The sequence below is a fragment of the Neomonachus schauinslandi genome, chromosome 1 (assembly GCF_002201575.2).
Source record: "Neomonachus schauinslandi chromosome 1, ASM220157v2, whole genome shotgun sequence".
In the NCBI taxonomy this organism is placed as follows: Eukaryota; Metazoa; Chordata; class Mammalia; order Carnivora; family Phocidae; genus Neomonachus; species Neomonachus schauinslandi.
In genome coordinates, this window is record NC_058403.1 from 158,952,851 (window position 1) to 158,973,070 (window position 20,220).

At 51.9% G+C, this 20,220-nt stretch overlaps 1 protein-coding gene across 1 annotated transcript in view; it reads right to left on the bottom strand.

Annotated features, from left to right (window-relative positions):
* Positions 1 to 20,220, bottom strand: part of NUP210 (nucleoporin 210) — a 108,186-nt gene that overhangs the window by 21,832 nt on the left and 66,134 nt on the right. The window contains exons 18-26 of the mRNA XM_044916245.1: positions 19,921 to 20,027; positions 17,978 to 18,082; positions 17,785 to 17,886; positions 7,472 to 7,600; positions 6,273 to 6,400; positions 6,047 to 6,182; positions 4,463 to 4,525; positions 4,098 to 4,277; positions 891 to 971 (exon numbers count right to left, since the gene is read on the bottom strand). Coding sequence (XP_044772180.1) covers positions 891 to 971; positions 4,098 to 4,277; positions 4,463 to 4,525; positions 6,047 to 6,182; positions 6,273 to 6,400; positions 7,472 to 7,600; positions 17,785 to 17,886; positions 17,978 to 18,082; positions 19,921 to 20,027 — 1,031 coding nt within the window. The remainder of the gene's footprint in view (positions 1 to 890; positions 972 to 4,097; positions 4,278 to 4,462; positions 4,526 to 6,046; positions 6,183 to 6,272; positions 6,401 to 7,471; positions 7,601 to 17,784; positions 17,887 to 17,977; positions 18,083 to 19,920; positions 20,028 to 20,220) is intronic.

Consider the following 20,220-nt stretch of genomic DNA (forward strand, 5'->3'; position numbering starts at 1 on the left):
GCACCCCATCCTTCTCTCACCAGAGATGGGCCCAGCACAGGTGTGGGGAGGGCAGGCAGAACAGCCAGTGATCAAATAAAAGACAGAACCGGCCCCTCCGCACACAGTCCTTGGGCTGTGGACGGTTTCTCACCCTAGCTGACCGACCCCCTCTTTGTGATGTGACCCCCCGACCAGAGCTCCAGGGTGCCTGCAGCCTCCCAAGTGGCACAGCTCATCCTGCCCTGCAGTTGGTCCCTGCTTCTGCTCTTCTTTCTCAACCCAGCCGGGGGTCCCTGCTCACGGGGGAATGGGCACAGGTGGGATCTGAGGTTCCTGAGTGCCCGCCAGGGGAAACACGTGGAGGAACACTGCCAAAAGCCAAGAAAAGACTCTGTGCCAGGCTGCCTGGGTCAATTTACAGTTCCATCACTTACTAGCCATGTGACCTTGGGCCAAGGCCGTAAGCTTTCCACATGTGTTCACATCCTCATCTATAACAGAGGGATGACACGGGAAGCAACCTCACGGGTTAATGAACACTGAAGGAATTGCTGCACCGAAAGCACGGAGCAGAGTACCCGCCATATAAACGTGAGCTCCTGTGATGTGCCAGGTGCTATTCTAGGTGTGGGAAGCTGGTGGACCCGGCCGGGGGGGGGGGGGCCACAGGTGTCGCTCAGTAATTGTGCCAGAGAAAACACAGGGGCCCAGAGCAGGAAACACAGGGAAGGCTCCTAAAGCTGGAGCTGAACCCATGGGCCAGCAGCTGTTGAGCAGGAGAGGGAACAGTGACCTAGCCATGGCCCTGCCAACCTCATCCCAAACCAGGACTCAGAGCCCGAGGTCTGCAGAGAGGCTGCTCAGGCAGCCAGCGTGGATGGGAGGGGCCGGAGAGCTTCCCGCCTCACCTGGGTCCCCGTCCTCATGCGAGTGATGGGGGCGCGGATCCTTACGGCCTGGAGAAGCAGCACCTCCACCTCCACGAGGTCCTAGGGAAAGGGCTTTGGGGTTCAGGCTGGCTGCGGTAGGGACTAGGGGCTCGCAACAGGACCCCTCCAGGGAAGGAGGATCTTGCTGAGGCCAGCTTAGAGTCCCGCGGCCAGGAGGCACTCACAAGATGCCCAGCACCATGCTCCTCTTCCCAAGGCAGCCTGGCCCCGTGGGTGACTCACCCCACAGAGAACTGGCCACTGTTTTTCCCGTTCCCTCGGGGGTCCCAGCCTGGTCCTCTGAGCCTAGAGGCCTATCTGATCAGCTGCTCCAGGTCAGCAGTCCAGAGCCTTGGGGGCAGGGACTGGGGACTGCTCTTCGGGGTGGCCCTCACAGGAGAGGATTCCAGATTCTCCCAACCCCAGATCTAGCATGTTTCTCTGTAAGTGAACAGGGTACTGTGACAAATGCAGGACACAGAATCTAGTTAGAGCAGACTGTATACCCTTTCATTCTGAAGCCTATACTCTAATTAATCTGGTTAAGGATTAACTTTAGGGGCATCTGCCTTTGGCTCGGGTCAAGATCCCAGGGTCCTGGATGGAGCCCCATGTCAGGCTGCCAGCTCAGCGGGGAGTCTGCTTCTCCCTCTGCCTCTGCCTCTCTCCCCTGCTCATGCTCTGTCTCTCTCTCTCCCTCTCAAATGAATAAAAAAAATCTTAAAAACAAAGATTAACTTTATTAGGCTTTTTTATAGTGCTATTGGCTCTTGCTGAACCCAGGCTCCTAAAACCCTTAAGCCTTCTTTGCATTGGCTCATACTGAGCCCGCCTCCTGTGTCTTGCGATCTGGGCTAATGTCTGGCATTTAGTAGGTACTCAATAAACATCCATTCCCTTCCTTCCCTTTGCCCTTTTAACTGCCTGGTCTCCTTCTGCCAGTCCCGGCCCATACCCCGGCCATGGGTGCTGAATCAGTGACCTGGTTTGGACAGATGGAACTGGGAGCTTCGGAGCAGAACCCCATACACTCTGTGGTCACATGGGCCTCAAGCTGAGCCCCCGCCTGCCTGGGCTCGAGAAGATGGCTTTCGGCTAGGACCAGTGGCACAGCCTCTCCATCTGCCAAGGGGCACCAGGACCTTCCCCCAGCTCCTCTCCCACCCCGCCAGATGGGAGACACACAGAGAGAGGTGGCCCGGCAAGGTCAGACCAGGAAGAGAAGTGGCCGGGAGGGAAATGCATGGCTGTCTGCCCCTCCGGCCGAAGTTGCAGCCAGCTGCCATTTCAGCTACCTGGGCCCCCAGGAGGAGGAAAATAAACTAGTTCCTGAAGCCACAGTCCTTTCTTTAGAAGGAAAAAAAAAAAAAAAAAAGCAAGGCCTCCTTGGTCCTTCATGTTATTCTCCAGGACATCTATCTGAATCCTGCTATATGCCACAGGACAGATTTCACATTCTCAATGCTTTCTTGCCGTCTTTATAAAATCGATAGGCAGAGTCAGGGCATCTACCTCCATGATTCAAAAAGACTTGGTGGTTTAAGCAGAGACACTGCAACTCCTGCTAAAGGGAGTAAATCAATGAACTCAATGTCGGATCAAAGTCAGCCTTGGGAAGGAGGACGCATCAGCCTCCCCTTCTCTAGGACGATGCACACACCAGCTCCCTTGGGTGCCCTGTGTTCAGATGCGGTGAACTCAGGGGAGCTCACGGACTCCCTCCAGGGAGCCCTGGATGCCGGACAAGGAACAGGGGAACGGGGTTCTGAAAAGGCTGTCCGTAGTCACATTAGAGCCCAGATTTCTGGCCACCTCCCCTGAGATGCTTCCACAAGTCACTGTGGTCACAGGATGTCAGGGAGAGCCCAAGCACTCTGAGGCCTGCTCAGGACGTGGAGACCATCTCCCATCTCCTGTGAGGAGCCCAACGAGGTGCCCACCCCCGGGAAACAAGGAGCACCATCAGACTTAGAAACCAATGTTCAGGGCACCTGGCTGGCTCAATCGGTGGAGCATGCGACTCTTGATCTCAAAGTCATGAGTTCAAGCCCCACGTTGGGTGTGAAGCCTACTTAAAAAAAAAAAAAAAAAAAAAGAAAAGAAACAAACGGGCACCTGGGTGACTCAGTCATTAAGCGTCTGCCTTCAGCTCAGGTCATGATCCTGGGGTCCTGGGATCGAGCCCCACGTCGAGCCCTGTATCAGGCTCCCTGTTCCCTGCTCGGCAGGAGGCCCACTTCTCCCTCTCCTACTCCCCCTGCTTGTGTTCCCTCTCTCACTCTGTCTTTCTCTGTCAAATAAATAAAATCTTTAAAAAAACACACACAAAAAAACAAAACACACAAGAAAAGAAACCAACTTTCCCCTGCCTGGAGTCAGGGCCGCTGATGTGGGGCAGGAAGACCCTGCTGAGGGGAGGGCTCCCCTAGCTGAGCCTTCCAACATCTCTGCTGATCCAGAAAAGCACTTTGCAAATGTCCCCGAGTCCAGCCAAGAGGCTTGGGGGATAACTTAACCTCCGGTGGAGCAAAAGTGACTAGTGCATGATTCAGGTTTTCCTTTCTTCCTAGAAATACAATTCTGGGTCTGAAATCCTACTGGTGTCCAACTGTCCACGCTTACAGTAGCCAAGCTACGCACGCCCCTGGAAACTCATACTGCAATCCACAAAGCATGTTGGAGGCAACAGTATCCTTTCTCTTCCATATGAACATCCCAAGCCTTGGGCCACTAGCTCTTCCTTAGGCCTGTCATCAGGAAACAGGTGAGCAGCAAATGCCCGGGGGCACAGGTGCCGAGGGAACTAAAGGGGGCAGGTTGTAAAGTGCCCAGGGCAGAGTCCACCGTCATAGCTGCTGCCACCATCGTGCACTGGAACGTCCCCAGGGCGGGGACGGTGTTGGAGACCCTGTCCCTTAAGGAGCAGCTAGGGAGACTCAGTCTGGAGATGGATCTTGGGGGACCCCAGGTTGGCCGGGCTGGCCCTGGGAGGGGGCGGGTGGCAGACAGGGGCTGTGGACTCAGAGGGCAGAAGCAGGGCCCTCAGAGAGGGGGTCCTTGGGAGCAGAGCCCGACCCCAGTAAACAGACCTCCTCACCATCACAGCTGACCAGCGCACCAGTGCAGTGCACCCCATCGCTAGAGGCTTCAGAAGCACACGTGGTCAGTGCAGCCCACACGCATTACCTGAGACACGATGACGAGCTTGCCAGTCTCAGCGTCCACAGCCCGTACGACCCCAGACACCGTGCCGTTGCCGACGGCCAGCCCCTGCACCAGCCCCGCGCTGTTCACCACAGCAACGCTCTCGTTGCTGATGGAGAAGAGGATATTGGACTGGGGCTGCGGGCCGCCCTCCGAGGTGATCTGGAGTGGGGAGAAACAGCAGTGCCCAATCAGCCCCCACGCCTCATCCTCAGAGGCGAGGGTGCCAACACCCCCGAGCTCTCCATCTTAGCCTCCTGACGCCTGGGGGCGGGGTGGGGGGCATGCCTGGAGCCAGGCAGGGGCCAAGGCTGGGGATGGGCAAGCATGTGGCCTTTGGCTCCTACCTGCATCATGGCTCCGATGATCAGTGTCACCTTCCTGGGTATCAACCTAAATGGGGGAAAGACCTGCATGTGGAAACACAAGAGAGAAGTGGGCCGTTGTGTTCCGAGCTCACACGGCTGGGCGGAATTCACCCTGAATGTTTTCAGGGAGAGGGACACGTGGTGCCTGGACATCCCTCCTCTGTGAGAGGCGACTGGGGAGGGCCTGGGGTCCTGGCCAGCTTGGGAGGAGCCTGAACGCCCCTCCCCAGGATCTCAGCCCGCGCAGGGGCCTGAGGATCTGCGATTCCTAAGGGCATGTTCTGCTGTTTGTAACCAAGCTTCGTTTCCCCAGACCTGAAGCCCCATGAAGATAAACACACCTTCTTCACATAAAACTTCCCCTTGCAGCACGGTCCTCACCGCGTGGTCCCCTGACCAGCAGTATCAGCGTCATCTAAGAACCATTAGAAACACACATTCTCCAGCCCACCCCAATCTGTGGAATCAGAACTGGGGGAGGCGTCCTGAAATCTGTGTTTTAACAAGTCCTCCAGGGGATTCTGACGCACGGCAAAGTTCACATTCCACTGCCTTCAAGGTTTTCCCCCTTTCATCGCATTTCTCCAATTTCTACTGATAAATTGCCCTCGAGAACAGTTCTCTTCTTCAATGCTCTCAAAACTTCTTAGATGAAGAAAGAGGGGTTTTGAGGGGGCAGGGACAAGGATGCCCTTGTCTCTGCAGCACAGAAGGCCCAACATCATCCTCCTGCCAGCCCCCGCCTAGCAGGAAGAGTCCGGACGGTGAGCGCATATGCCATGGGCCAAGGGGCTGCTTTGTGCATAAGGATTAGTCTCTGTAGGGCTGTGCTATTTATAGGCAGAAATGAATTCTTCTTCACCAGAAGAAAGGAGCCCTTCCATCCAGAAGCACAAACCACAACCACCAGCTCCGGAACAGTTTAATATAAAGTCTGCCGGCCCCTGTGTGGACAAGACCTATGGAGGACGCTGGCAGGAGGGTTAAGGAGAAACTTGGATGTGAATGTGGGGCCATGGCTGCCTTGGCCCCTGAGGACTGGGAGGCTCCTGTGCAAACCTAATGCCACAAGACAATCCCAAGTGACACACGGAGATGACCCCAGGAGACCCCGGAGCTCCCTGCTTGCTCAGGGGGTTCCACAACAGAAGCCCACGGCTTCGGAGGGCTGGTTCGGACCGACTGTTGGGATGAGCTTCTACACGTGAGCCTAATCTGCCTCCTTCTCGGCACCTAAGGGTTTAAAGAGTATTCTGCCACTCCCCGGCCATGTGACAAGCAGCTCCCCCCTTCTCTGAGCCACATCCTGGCCCCCCCGAGAGAGGGAGATTAAAGTACCTCAGGCCCCTCCCTCTGCTGCTGCCGCCCCGGGGACTGGTGAGAGCTCTCTCTGAGTCAGAGGACATGGCAGGGCAGAGATTTTAATATGGTTTCTCCACGGCAGCTTCCTGGACGATCCCTAGAACTCCTAGCCCATCACAAAAACGACACACTTCCCACTCCATGCACGCAGGCAGTGAGGGCTGGATGGATCCCACCTGGTGGGAGGAGGCACAGTTTTACCTCAATCTGCTGTGGGGCCGAGTTGATTCGCTGTCCAGCTTTATTAGTCACCGTTGCAGTGAGACTGGTCTGGCCAATGGCCACACCATGGACGCGAAACGTGGCGGTGTAGTTGTCAAGGGCTTCGTCGAGGGCCCTGGAACAGAGGGAAGGGCTGGGACTTCTCCCCTCAACCTGCCAGTGCTGTCCCTGAGATGGCTTCCTTGGACCCCCTGGGAGGACTCACACCAACGTGATGATCTGAGAAGCCGCCCGGAGCTTCAGGTCCATGAAGGCAAAGTATTTGGCCAGAAAAGCCTTCTTGTGAAAGTCCAGCACGCGGACATATGCCTTGACCATCTTCCCAATCTCCACCTGCATCGTGGGGGACAAAGACTCAGGGTAGCCTCTGAGTGACTAATTCTATCACCGGTAGCACTCCAAGGCTTTCTGCCAAAGCGTTGTTAACCTCAAACCCACAGACCCAGGTTGAGCTCCAGATAATCGGCCAATCAACAAATGAATATCACTTAAGTGCTTCCTGTATACAAGGGGCTTTGGGGATACTCAGACACATAAATTATACTCCCCACTCTTAAAGAGCTAAGAATCTAGAGTGATAAGATGCAGCCAGAATAGCATACAGTAGGAGTTCAGTAAGTGCTCACTGACCAAATAGCTCACACCTGGTAGTATATATAATACATACAGTAAGGACCTTGGGATACGAAGCGTCAGAAATGCTTAGTGAAGAAACAGAAGTCTGATCAGGAAATAGGACCACAGAAGGAATATCTGAGGCTGTGGAAGAGAATATTGGCTTTTCAAGTACTCTAAGCTGCTCAAACATTCCCCTTTTAATTACTAACTGTTCTCTCCAGCCAGGAAACTAGGAACCTGATAGCAACCCTCTGTAAGCCTAGCTGCAGCTCCTTTAGGTATTTGGAGCAATAAAAATTCCCTATTTGCATTAAAGAATTAAAGATTCTATCATGTATTCCTTTTCCAAAAGCACTCGGCATTAGTGCATTTTACTCATTTGCCACTAAGATTCCCAAGAATCCAAAACCCACATATCGGGGGAAAATTCACCATCAGCAAGTTGTGTGTCTTGCTTAGTGTCAGTTAGTAACATACACCAGCTAGAGGACAGGAATTCCCAAGTCGGGGCTAAGGAGGAGACAACTTCGGGCAGGATTTACAGCTGAGCTTTCCTGATGTCAACTGGCATAAAAAAGTCTAAACGCAAAGGTTGCTCCACATCGTGCCCAAGGAGGGACGGAGGCGAGACAGCACTAGAAGCTCGAAGCAACTCAGGAGCCGGGTACAGGGGCTCAGAAACCAGGAGAAAGAGCAAAGGGCATGAGGAAAATAACTCTCACACCTCACCACTCCCCCGTCTCTGTGAACCAGCAGTGAGGGGCCCTATTAGAAACTGTTACTGACCTTATCAACCACGCGGACATAGAGCTCCTGAATGTCTGAGACGTACACGTCAGCCTTTGCCGGGGCCGGGAAGGCAAGGCACAGGTCATGGATCATGATGGTCGACATGCCCGGGAGCAAAGGGTGCACCTGCAAGGTTGGAGGGGGTGCTCAGTCCTGCAGCTGCTCGTGGTATCCGCTTATCACCCATGGGATGCCATCTTGAGGAGGCCTCCAGGCCAGGGCTCAGAAGCTGCAGACAAGGAAAATCCTAACCCAGATATTGCCCTGCCTACTCCTCGTTATGAGCCCCCTCTGCCAGCCAGGGGAAGGGCTTGAAATGTAACATGGTAGAACCAGGATGGATCTCGGAGAGCATTTACTTCAACTTGATACAATTTATGAGAAGGAGAAAATGGAAGTTGCTCAAAGCAGGGCAGTCAGTGGCCACGGGACACACACGGGGGCTCAAACCCAGGATACGTGTCTCCTGTGCAGGCCGCCTGCCCCTGCAGCTCTGGTAATAGAAGAGTGCCATATACGACATAACTCCTTTCTGAACAGAACCCTCACTCAGGAGTCCTCATCTGACCTGACAGAATCTCAGAACCTGGAAACAGACCACAGAAGCCACCACAGTCTCAAGTATTCACTCTGAGTCTCATTCATCCCGACATTCATCTCTGCCTCGGCCGTGTTTGTAGAGACGACCTCATGAACATTCTGAGTAGGTGGACAAACCTGTTCCAGTCTTTGCTGCAAAGACTCCCCACTCCCTCATTTTAAACCTACTTCTTTCACTATCTGCTTTAGGGATCCCACATACAGAAGCATCTCTCCCCAGATGAACCGCACCACAATCACTGTCTCATACTGCACACGCACTTGCCGTGATGTGTTATATTGCTTAGGCATGTATCTCAACTGGATGGTCTGGGGGCTGGGCAGGTGGGGGGCAAACCACGGAGCTGGTGGCTGAGTCCAGAGGGCTGCTTCCCGTCTCTGTCTGGCCCTGGCTTTGCTGGCTGCAGTTTGTGGTGTTAGAGTCATTTGGCGGGGGGCATGGAGGAGAGGTTTACAGTGATTCAGTGCTTACAAGGCTAGAATGTCAACATCAAGAACCTGTCGGGGGAAAAAGCAGGTTTCTGACTCTAAGGAGACAGCCAAATGTGATCACATCATATCCAGGTTGAAATCCTTCAAAGGTGGCCCAGAGACTGAGTCCAAATCCTTCCCACATCCTAGAAGAACCTGACACGAGCCGGCCCTTGCCCATGGCTCTAATGTCAAACTAGGCTCCCTCACCACTGTCAGGCTCCAGCCACCGTTCTGCTCTGTTCCTCAAAGCCAGCTAGGGCCTGCCTGCCTCAGGGCCACACAGCCCATCTTAACAATCCGGGGCATTTTCCTCCCCACACCCCATCTTCACCTGCTGGCTCCTGCTCATCCTTCAGGCCTCTGCTCAAGCATCCTTCCTAGGAAAGTCTTCCCCAATTAGATAGCTAAGGCTTCCCGCTACCTCTGCTCACTTCTCCTAGTGCAGCTTTACTGCTTGTAATTGGGCTGTGACAGAGACCACAGTCTAGTGTCCGTCCTTCCCCAGGCTGTCTTCTCATCAGCTATAGCCTCAAGGCTGGGCCTAGCGTCTGGCATAGGCTCACCCCCCAGTAAACATGTATTGATCAGACCAAGATCCAGGGTCACAGCTCTAGGTCACTACAGTTATGGCAAAGAAACCTGGTACTCCAGCTTGCTTGCTTACCTTTAATTTTAGCTTTGCAAAGACCTAGAAATTCTAGGAAAAATAAAAAAGTCTGCAAACCCACACACCCTCCTCTCTTTGGGAGATGCTGGTTGTGGTCCAACTCTCAATGCACATATGGGGAAACTGAGGCCCACACAGGGTGGGAAGCCAGCCTTGAAGGGGCAGCACTGGGGAGGAAACTCAGGTGCCCGAGCTCTCAGTTCAGGGCTCCTTCTACCACACTTTGCCACTTGCCAGAACAGGATGCCCCCAGCAACCAAAACGGAACCGTGGGCAGGGGAGGAGGGCAGGGCAGGAAAAGGCCAGAGCTGAGGCAGAGGCCCAAACCCACAGTTAGCTGGGGGCATGGAGGATTAGCAAGCTCGGCCAAGCTGGAAACTCTGTCAGTATCACTGAGCTCAAGGGCACATCAACACGGATGAGGCATGCCCGAGTTATTCCACACGATGACTTAAAAGTGGATTAACAAAGACCCCAGAGTGGAAATCATGGTTGTATTCCAAAGCGATGCCTTGGCAATTTGAGCCATCGCCACCCAGGTCTGGTATGAAATACAGGCCGAGGAGTGGGCTCTGGGAAGCACTAGGTCTCCAGTTTTGCCGAGGATGATTCACCCTGGCTTATTCCTTTTCCCTCAATGAAAACGCATTTAAAAATTCGAGAGAGAAATGAGAGCTTTCTTTGAAAACTGAATTCGAGGCTCCAATCTATTCCTCCTGCTGTCAGGGGCCGGCGCGTCCTTCATGGCACCAAGAAATTACATGTTGCCCTGGCGGCTGATAGACCCACGCAGGAGAATGCACAGAGGGCTTTTTCTTGTTCTTTTTTTCCTCCCCTTCAAAAGGACCATTTTGCACATTTTAAACAAAGACATAAAATGGCGAGGGGAAATCAATTCTGTCTTCCACTTGATTTCCCAGAGGCTGGACGTCTGGCCGCATTCCGGATGACAGACGTGGAGGACCGGCATCAATCTGCCATCTGCGGAGAGGCTGCGTGCCCCGGCCTGCCCCCCTGCTGGCATACAGTGGCTCACCTCACCCCTGCTGAGCAACGCTTCAAGGGAGAGCACACCGGGCCACCTGGGAGAAAAACCGCTCTTGGAGAAGGGGGACATTTGCCAGGCCACTGGTGGCCGAGCAGGGACCGGCCTCACTGCCAACTCTGGCCTGTGCCTGTCTGCTTCTCATGGCATTTTGGACCCACTTGCTTCTTGACTGACATTCGGGGGGAACGTGTATGAAGGGGAGGAGTAGGGGACACTCCAGGCCCAGACTGAGTTCTAATTTCTAAGTGCTGAACTTCAGTGAGAAGTGAGAACTTCAGGGCATACTGAGCCGAGAGGAAAGTCCTGTCATCTCTTCGGGGACGATGAATACATTACTGCTCATTAAGACCCTGGCAGTGGAGCCAGAGGTGGCTCTGCTCATGAGCAGGCTGACACCGTGATGTCCGCTCGCGCCCGCCCGGCCCCGAGCTTCTGCCCGCACCGGCTCGGCTCCGAGCTTCCCCGGGTCCCCATACGCTTCAGGCTTGTCCCTTGACAGGTGGCATTTATAGAAGAGTAAGGACCCTATAAATACTTCCAGACGTCACAGGACCCTTCAGCTCCCATTTCCTATTATAGAGTGCCTGTCAATGGGGGGGGGGGGCGTCAGGCCGCGCCATGCAAGTGTTGGGGTCCATGCCCCCAGTGAGACGTCCCTGAGACCTGCAGGGGGTGACCACGAACACAGGGAAATCACAGGCATGGGGAAGAGCCCTGACTTGGAGGCTGGATGAAAATCCATCCAGGGACCCCAGCTGGCCTTGAGGCTTCCTGCTGGGCCAGGACTGGGACAGGTACCTCTGGGAAAAAGCAGGACACACCGAGTTCAAAGCCTGTGGCCGCCCCCTGCTACTCTCCCCATCTTCCTTCCTGATGCACTTGTCGAATATACAATGTCACCATTACTGCCGATGCATCACAGGACGGAGGAAACGGAGAGAAACACTGTGGCTCGTGATTTGTTCACCACTGACTCCCAGTGCCTGGGCCGGCACCAGTCTTTTGCAGAATGAATGCATTACTTAAAGGTACGAGGTGCTTGGCACACAGTGGGGCCGTTCCCCCTGCCTTTCTAGTCACATGGGTTCTGCATGCAGGACTTGATATGAAATGGAAAGAATGGGTGAGAAGAAAGAAACTCTAAGTTTAAATCAGGTAAGCACTCCTAGAGAAAAGCCAGCCAAAAATGAAATAAAGGCCCCTCGCAGAGAGTTTTGGGGTGTGTGTGAGCAGAAATCAGCACAGCCCTTCATGCATTGTGTGGGCAGACTAGCCCCACAATGGCCCTGGTGTGTGAGTACCACAGCTACCTTCCAGAGACACTCAGAAGCCGAAACACACCCAGGAGCCATTCTTGCATCCCGAATGTGTATCAATAGGAAAGAAAGAAACATTTTCTATGAGCTAATTGAAGAACCGCTGTGGGCTTTCTCGTCTCTGTGATTAAGGGAAATGAGAATGTTGCTAATTAGCAGCAGGAAAATGCCAAAGAAATGTGTAAACGTCCTTCAGAAACAACTGTCTGAGAGAAGCTGCTAGGATCTGTCACCGATTATCAATGCTCCATGAAAAATTTCTCCAGCAGGTTACAGAAGAGGCAGAGGGAACCAGAACCCAATCTCCATCTCGAGGTGCAATGGTCTCTGCACAGGCCCAAGCCGATGGGAGGCAGAGACCCCAGGGGTCAAGGTGCCTCCTAAACACCCCTTGTGGGGTCTGCCCCATGGGAGGCTGCTGGTGCTTCCCATAGTGCTTGGCTTGTCCTGGGCATCGTGCCTGTCCCGGGTGCTCTGTCCCACTCCACAAGAGCCATGGTGGGATGAGACACATGAGCAAGGGCCAGCCCACAACCAGAGAACTGCTGTGGCTCTCGGTGGGACCATCTGTAGAATGGGGACACAAATACTTGTCTTGACTGGAGAAACCTAGCATCTGCTGCTGACAGGGATGACACAGGGATAAACCTAGTACTGCAGCATTGTGGGACTGAACAGGGGCTCGAGGTCTGGGGAAACCTGACCCTGATGTTGAAATCCTGAGTCTTCCAGACAAGTGTCCCAGCTCCTATTTGGCTGCCTCCAGAGACAGGGCACTCACTAGCTATTGAAGCAACCCAGTCCAACAGGGCTCTTGGAAGCTCTTGTTCTTAGAGGAGAGTTCTCTCTCTGGCTGCAGGCCCATCCTCCAGGCTTACTCAAAATGTAAGGTGTGAAGTAAATGTGAGTAAAGGGGTCCCCAAATATTGTTGGCACTGTACACATTTTTCTGAACTTGAAGCTTCTCTCTTCTTGACAACCGGGAGTTCTTTTTTTTTTTTTTAAAGATTTTATTCATTTATGTGAGAGAGAAAGAGAGAGAGCATGAGAGAGAGCACCAGCGGCAGGGAGGGGCAGAGGGAGAGGGAGAAGCAGTCTCTCCGCTGAGCAGGGAGCCTGACACGGGGCTCGATTCCAGGAGCCTGGGATCGCACCCTGAGCCATAAGGCAGACACTTAACTGACTGAGCCATGCAGGCACCCTGTTAATAACAGGGGAGTTCTTTTTTAATCCCCAGAAGTAAAGCAAAGCAAGGCATGTCTCAAGCCGTCAAAATTATTTATGATTTGAGCTTTTCCTTTTAATATGAAGGATGTGACAGTGAAGACTCATTTACATGGCAGGAGGGATGGCCAGGGAATTATTCTTTCTTTTATAAAGGGAACAAAAATGCTCTGGGGACCGTTTCCTATGATCTCAGACTTCTAGCAACCCTCATGCTGCCTCTAACAACACACACTTGTTCCCAGGTGCTAAGAGACAGTGTTTTCTTGCTCTGATTTATGGCAACACACCTAAGCGGTTCTGCCAGTTGAGACTGCTCCTGGGAAGAAGAGGAGTATTATGACATGCTTCCTCACCCTTCACCGAGGGACTGAACCAGGAGAAAGCCTCTCCACAGACAGGTAAAGACCAAGGCCAATCACTGGAGGGATGTAAAAAAATGTGAAAACAAAACAAATAACCAAAAAGCAAAAAACCTGAATTGTCCTATAAAGACCCAAGCTACCAAAATGGACTCAAAAAGAAACAGGGTGAGTAGACCTATAACATATGAAGAGACTGAATTAGTAACCAAAAGCAGCCCAGGAAGAGCAGATCACGTCCAGATGGCTTCACTGGTTAATTCTACCCAACATTTAAGAGTACTTATTACCAATTCTGCTCAAACTCTTCCAAAAATAAGAAGGAACACTGCTAAGTCATTCTGTGAGGCCGATGTTACCCTGATACCCAAACCAGATGAAGAAATCACAGGAGAGAAAAGCACAGACAAGTATCTCTTAGGACTATGAACATAAACTCAACAAAATACTAGCTAACATATTCCAGTTACATGTAAAAAGAATTATATATCAAGATCAAGAAGCATTTGCCCCAGAAATGCAAGGTTGGTTTAACATCTGAAAGGCAATTAATGCAATACATCTTTATCAATAGAATAAAAAACAAAAACCACATCATTATTTCAAGAGACATAGAAAAAGCATTTGACAAAATCGAATACTCTTTTGTGTCTGTGTGTGAGGGAGAACAGGGAGGAGATAGCTAGAGGGTATGGGTTTCTTTTTGAGGTGATGAAAATGCTCCAGAACTGCCCATGGTCCTGGATGCACCTGTCTATGAGTCGACTAAACACCACTGACTTGAACACTTAAAATAGGCGAATTGTATGGTATGTGAATTATACAACAATAAAGCTGGTATTAAAAATAACAAAAGGCAGGGAAATACAAATCAAAACCTCAATGAGATACCACCTCACACCAGTCAGAATGGCTAAAATTAATAAGTCAGGACATGACAGGTGTTGGAGAGGATGTGGAGAAAGGGGAACCCTCCTACACTGTTGGTGGGAATGCAAGCTGGTGCAGCCACTCTGGAAAACAGTAAGGAGGTTCCTCAAAAAGTTGAAAATGACCCAGCAATTGCACTACTGGGTATTTACCCCAAAGATACAAATATAGTAATCCAAAGGGGCACATGCACCCCAATGTTTATAGCAGCAATGTCCATAATAGCCAAACTATGGAAAGAGCTTAGATGTCCATCGACAGATGAATGGATAAAGAAGATGTACACACACACACACACACACACACACACACACACACACACACAAAATGGAATATTATGCAGCCATCAAAAAATGAAATCTTGCCATTTGCAACAACATGGATGGAACTAGAGGGTATTATGTTAAGCGAAATAAGTCAATCAGACAAAGACAAGTAAGTATCACATGATCTCGATACGTGGAATTTGAGAAACAAGACAGAGGATCATAGGGGAAGAGAGAGAAAAATGAAACAAGATGAAACCAGAGGGAAGACAAACCATAAGAGACTCTTAATCTCAGGAAACAAACTGAGGGTTGCTGGAGTGGAGGGGGGTGGGAGGGATGGGGTGGCTGGGTGATGGACATTGTGGAGGGTATGTGCTATGGTGAGCGCTGTGAATTGTGTAAGACTGATGAATCACAGACCTGTACCCCTGAAACAAATAATACATTATATGTTAATTAAAAAAATAACAGGGGCTCCTGGGTGGCTCAGTCAGTTAAGCGACTGCCTTCGGCTCAGGTCATGATCCTGGAGTCCTGGGATCGAGTCCCGCATTGGGCTCCCTGCTCGGCGGGGAGTCTGCTTCTCCCTCTGACCCTATCCCCTCTCATGCTCTCTCTATCTCATTGTCTCTCTCAAATAAATAAATAAAATCTTTAAAAAAAAAAAATAAAAAAGGTGGGGTGCCTGGGTGGTTCAGTTGGTTAAGCGTCTGCCTCTGGCTCAGATCATGATCTTGGGATCCTGGGACGGAGGCCCACACTGGGTTCCCTGCTAAGTGGGGAGTTTGCTTCTCCCTCTACCCCTCCCCCTGCTCATGCTCTCTCTCTCTCTCTCTCAAATAAATAAAAATCTTTAAAAACAAACAAACCCCCCCCCTCCCCCGCAAAGGCAGAGTGCCTGGGTGGCTCAGTTGGTTAAGCATCTGATTCTTGGTTTTGGCTCAGGTCATGATCTTGGGGTCATGGGACCAAACCCTGTGTTGGGCTCCGTGCTGAGTGTGGAGTCTGCTTGAGATTCTCTCCCTCTCCTTCTGCCCCTCCCCTGGCTCTTGCATTTGCACGTGTGCTCTCTCTCTCAAATAAATAAATAAATAAATAAATAAATAAATAAATAAATAAATAAATAAAATCTTTTAAAAAACAATAAAAATTTAAAAAATAAAAATAAATGGCAGCTAGCAGCACACAGTGGCTGTCCGTTAGACACAATCTCTGCTTTCCACTTTGCCACAGTCCCCACCACTCCCTACTACTCTCTGACACTAAAAGTAAGCATCAGGTGTCTTCCTGGTATGTTCCTCATCCCTGGGAACCCTGCTCGTGTCCCTCGTGTACTTTACACTGTCCCACTCCAGAGGCAAATAATTTTGTGACTCCCTGTGTCAAGACAGTTAGTGAGTCACAAACCAGAGAAATGGACTCCTGGAGCAGTCCAAAGGCAACTGCAGAGCTGCAATTTAATGACGCTGCTTGGGTGTCATGTCTTTGTTTGTGGCTGCCTGCATTTATGACTTACGGTAGTGGTCCAACACATTCCACAGTAAGTTTATTTTGAAGAAAGTTCAGTTTGCATGACTGCAAAATAACTCATTGTGCAGATATGCAGACGTTTAGGATATTGGTGTTTGTTAGGTTTTACTCTTTGCTGTAACTATGGGGCTATTTTAAAAAATTTTTTTATTGTTATGTTAATCACCATACATTACATCATTAGTTTTAGATGTAGTGTTCCGTAATTCATTGTTTGTGCATAACACCCAGTGCTCCATGCAATACGTGCCCTCTTTAATACCCATCACCAGGCTAACCCATCCCCCCACCCCCCTCCCCTCTAGAACTCTCAGTTTGTTTTTCAGAGTCCATCGTCTCTCATGGTTCGTCTCCCCCTCTGATTTCCCCCCCTTCATTCTTCCCCTCCTGCTATCTTCTTCTTCTTTTTTTTTTTCTTCACATATATTGCATTATTTGTTTCAGAGGTACAGATCTGAGATTCAACAGTCTTGCACAATTCACAGCGCTTACCAGAGCACATACCCTCCCCAGTGTCTATCACCCAGTCACCCCATCCCTCACACTCCAGCAACCCTCAGTTTGTTTCCTGCGATTAAGAATTCCTCATATCAGTGAGGTCATATGATACATGTCTTTCTCTGTTTGACTTATTTTGCTCAGCATAATACCCTCCAGTTCCATCCACGTCATTGCAAATGGCAAGATCTCATTCCTTTTGATGGCTGCATAATATTCCATTGTATATATATACCACATCTTCTTTATCCATTCATCTGTCGATGGACATCTTGGCTTTCCACAGTTTGGCTATTGTGGACATTGCTGCTATAAACATCGGGGTGCACGTACCCCTTTGGATCCCTACATTTGTATCTTTGGGGTAAATACCCAGTAGTGCAATTGCTGGATCGTATGGTAGCTCTATTTTCAACTTTTTGAGGAATCTCCATACTGTTTTCCAGAGTGGCTGCACCAGCTTGCATTCCCACCAACAGTGTAGGAGGGTTCCCCTTTCTCCACATCCCCGCCAACATCTGTCGTTTCCTGACTTGTTCGTTTTAGCCATTCTGACTGGTGTGAGGTGGTATCTCATTGAGGTTTTGATTTGGATTTCTATGGGGCTATTTTTAAAAAACAAAAAGATTTAAACAACTCAAATGTTCTACAAAGAGAGAATGGCTAAGTACAAACGACTACATAAAAATAATCAGCCAGCCTAGGGGCACCTGAGTGGCACATTCGGTTAGGTGTCTGACTTTTGGTTTCAGCTCAGGTCATGATCTCGGGGTTGCGGGATCGAGCCCTGCATCGGGCTCCAGGCTCGGCATGGAGTCTGCTTGGGATTCTCTCTCCCTCTTCCTCTGCCCCTCTCCTCCGCTCTCTCTCTCTCTAAAATACATAAATAAATCTTTAAAAAATATATTTTTTAAAAATCAGCCAGCCTACATAGCAACATGGGGGAAAAAACTTAGGGTGCAACCCCTGACAAACAGAGAATGCTAAATTCTTCCATACTGTGGGCACAGCTGAGTCAGTATTTGCCAGAATAGGGAGAGGGTCAAGAAAGGAATATGGAAAAACAGAAAAAGCCAATATACCTTTCAAAAGCAATCTTCCTTATCATTGTTATAGTGCTACTTATATAATCATGTTTTAATTGAAAGATTGACAGACATGAAACCACTAGTTAATAACTAACAGTGTGGGTAGTTTGTAGACGTGGAATGAAAGTCACAAAGGTAGCTCACAAGCGATGAAAGTTTCACAAACGATGAATCGCAGACTCTAAAGACCTTGCTAATTGCATCCGACGGGATTAAGTGCCTACTTTGGAAATAACCACTCTGTTAAACCTAAGGCCACCGGATGAGGAATTGCAAGGAGCGTAGGGACAGGGCCCGCACTCACCATGGCCACGCCCCTGGCCTCCTGGTAGACCACCTTGATGATGTCTGCGGTGCTGGTGTTGAGGAAGAAGTAGCCAGAGCCTTCTCTGATGTGCAACTCGGTCTGCAAGGAGGGGTCAGCCTGGGTGTCAGAAGCGAGGGGGCCCCTGTGGGCCACGCCCAAGTAGCATCGTGGCAGGGAAAGGAATCTGTACCTGAACACTGGGGTGGTTGTAGATGGTCACCTCCTCCGGGCTCACCCTCACGTCTTCCACCAGGATGAGTTCTATGGAGGCCGACACAGGCATGAGAGGGTCGTACTGTAGGGGCAAGGCAGTGCCATCAGATCCAAGACAATGGGCCAACCCTGGGCCAGCCCACGGGCCTCACGCCTATAAGGGCAGCACTAGAAACCCCAGGTCCTGGCGTCACCCCAGAGTACTTGTTATGTTGGGGACACAGCCCCGGGAAAACCATCATGCTCCAAGCCCAGACAAGAGGCCACATCCCTTTGAGACATCGGTAATTCTGCCAAGGCCAGCACCCCACCCCACCTGCCAGGCCCCGTGAAGCAGGCGATTCACCACCCCCCAGGAAAGCGGGGGCACACAGCAGATGACCAGCTGCAGAGCCGTGTGTGAGGGGCCGGGGCTTGGGCAAGCAGCAAAGGCGCTGAGTGGAGGGGCGTCCTCATGGTGGACTCCCAAGGGAACAAGCACGGCCCCTGCCCCCGTGGGTGGTGCACGTATCCGAGTATGTGATGCTGCGACGTGTACCTTAAGGGAGACTGCTGGACCCGCCCCAGCTCGGACCTGCCGTGTACTCACGTGCTTGAGCACCTCCCCTGTGCCCAGCACTGTGCTAGCCCCCGGGGGTCCCATAACTGCCCTCGGCAATGATGCAAATTTATTGGAGGTCAGGATTAGAAGGGAAAGTAAATGAAGGATTTGTGTCAGAGCTTAGGGGGTGTTGTGAAGGCAGTGAGGGGCAGGTTAGGGATGGGGGGGGGACTCTCAGGTGAGCAGACGCCAAGGAAGTGAAGGTGTGGGTGGTATCACTAGAGAAAAGCCCACAGGCCAAAGAGCCTAGGTGCCAAGGCCCTGAAGGGGGAGGCCCATGAGGCCACCCAGAGCCAAGGGACTCCCTGTGCAGGTGGGGACAGGTGACCCAGGGCTTGAGCCACCAGGGGCATACAGGTGTACTCCTTGAGGGCCACCTCCCCCCAGGCCAGCTTCAGTGCTGCTTCCACTGGAGTCCCACCCCCTCCAAATGCTTCCCTTGCTCCCCACTACCCAGGAGACAACTTCAAACTCCTTATCCTGGCATTTAGGGTCTCCTGGAACCCAGGCCCACCTTCTCCTTCCAGCCATCATCTCCTGCTTTCGTCCTATACAAAACCCAAGTTGACTGCTGCCCCTCCCTCACCATGGGGTGGGGATCATCCAGGCAAGACCCCTCTTGGGGAGCCCTTCTCATGCCCCCCTCCTATGTACCCACTTGCCACCCACAAGCAGTGCTTCTGTGGGGGGGCCATAAGATGCTAGGGTAGGGAGATAAGATTCAATAGGCCTTGACCCAAGTGTATGTAGACGGTGGCAACAGTGTGTATGTGGGGGGCATCTATACCATGCCGGGGGGTGGGGGGGCAGGTACTCGGTGCCTGGGCTCAGGGACCACTCTGCAGACAGGCTGACATTGTGGCTGGGACTAATGAGCGGGAGGCCACCAGGTGGGGACGAGTGAAGGGAAGGAGGGGGATGGCCTTCTAGGCAGTGGGGACTCTGGGTGCCAAGTCACGGAGGCCCGAGCCACTGAGGCACATCCTTGGGTGGGATGTGAGGTCAGGGCTGTGCAGGAGAAGAGGCGGGACAGATGAGCACGAGGGCTTCCAAAGCTGTGTGCAGGGGCCACGAGGTGCCAGGGCCAGACTGACTGCCTTTAAGTTGGATCCCACCAGCTGCCTGAGTGCCAGCGTGGGGGATGGGGGTGCTGGAGGCAGGAGGCCAGCGTGAAGGCGCCCCAGTTCACGTGAGCCCATGGCACTCGACTGGGGATGGGCTGGTGAACGGAGGGGGCTCGGGGGCTTGGGACGCGCGGACAGCGGGCAGGACGTGAGCAGGAGCAGGGGGGACACCCTGCCCGGGGCCCGGGGAGATACCGACTGCTCCACCCTGGCCGTGCTGAGGTAGGACTGCTGGTAGCCCGTGGCGGTGGCGGAAATGGCTGTGGTCCCTGATGCCTCGTGAACCGAGATGGCCTGTAAACCTGAGTCCAGGGAGAGAACGGATGTCGGGTTTTTGCCCCCCTTGCCGCCTGTGAAGCAGCCCCTCCCTCCTTCCGACTTGCAGTTTTAAATCTCTGGTCCTAAAAATACATAAGCGAGTTTGTTTCAACTGTATGCACCGTAAGAGTTACCAGACCCTGAGCAAAGTGCCACGGTGCGGCTTCGGGGAGCTGC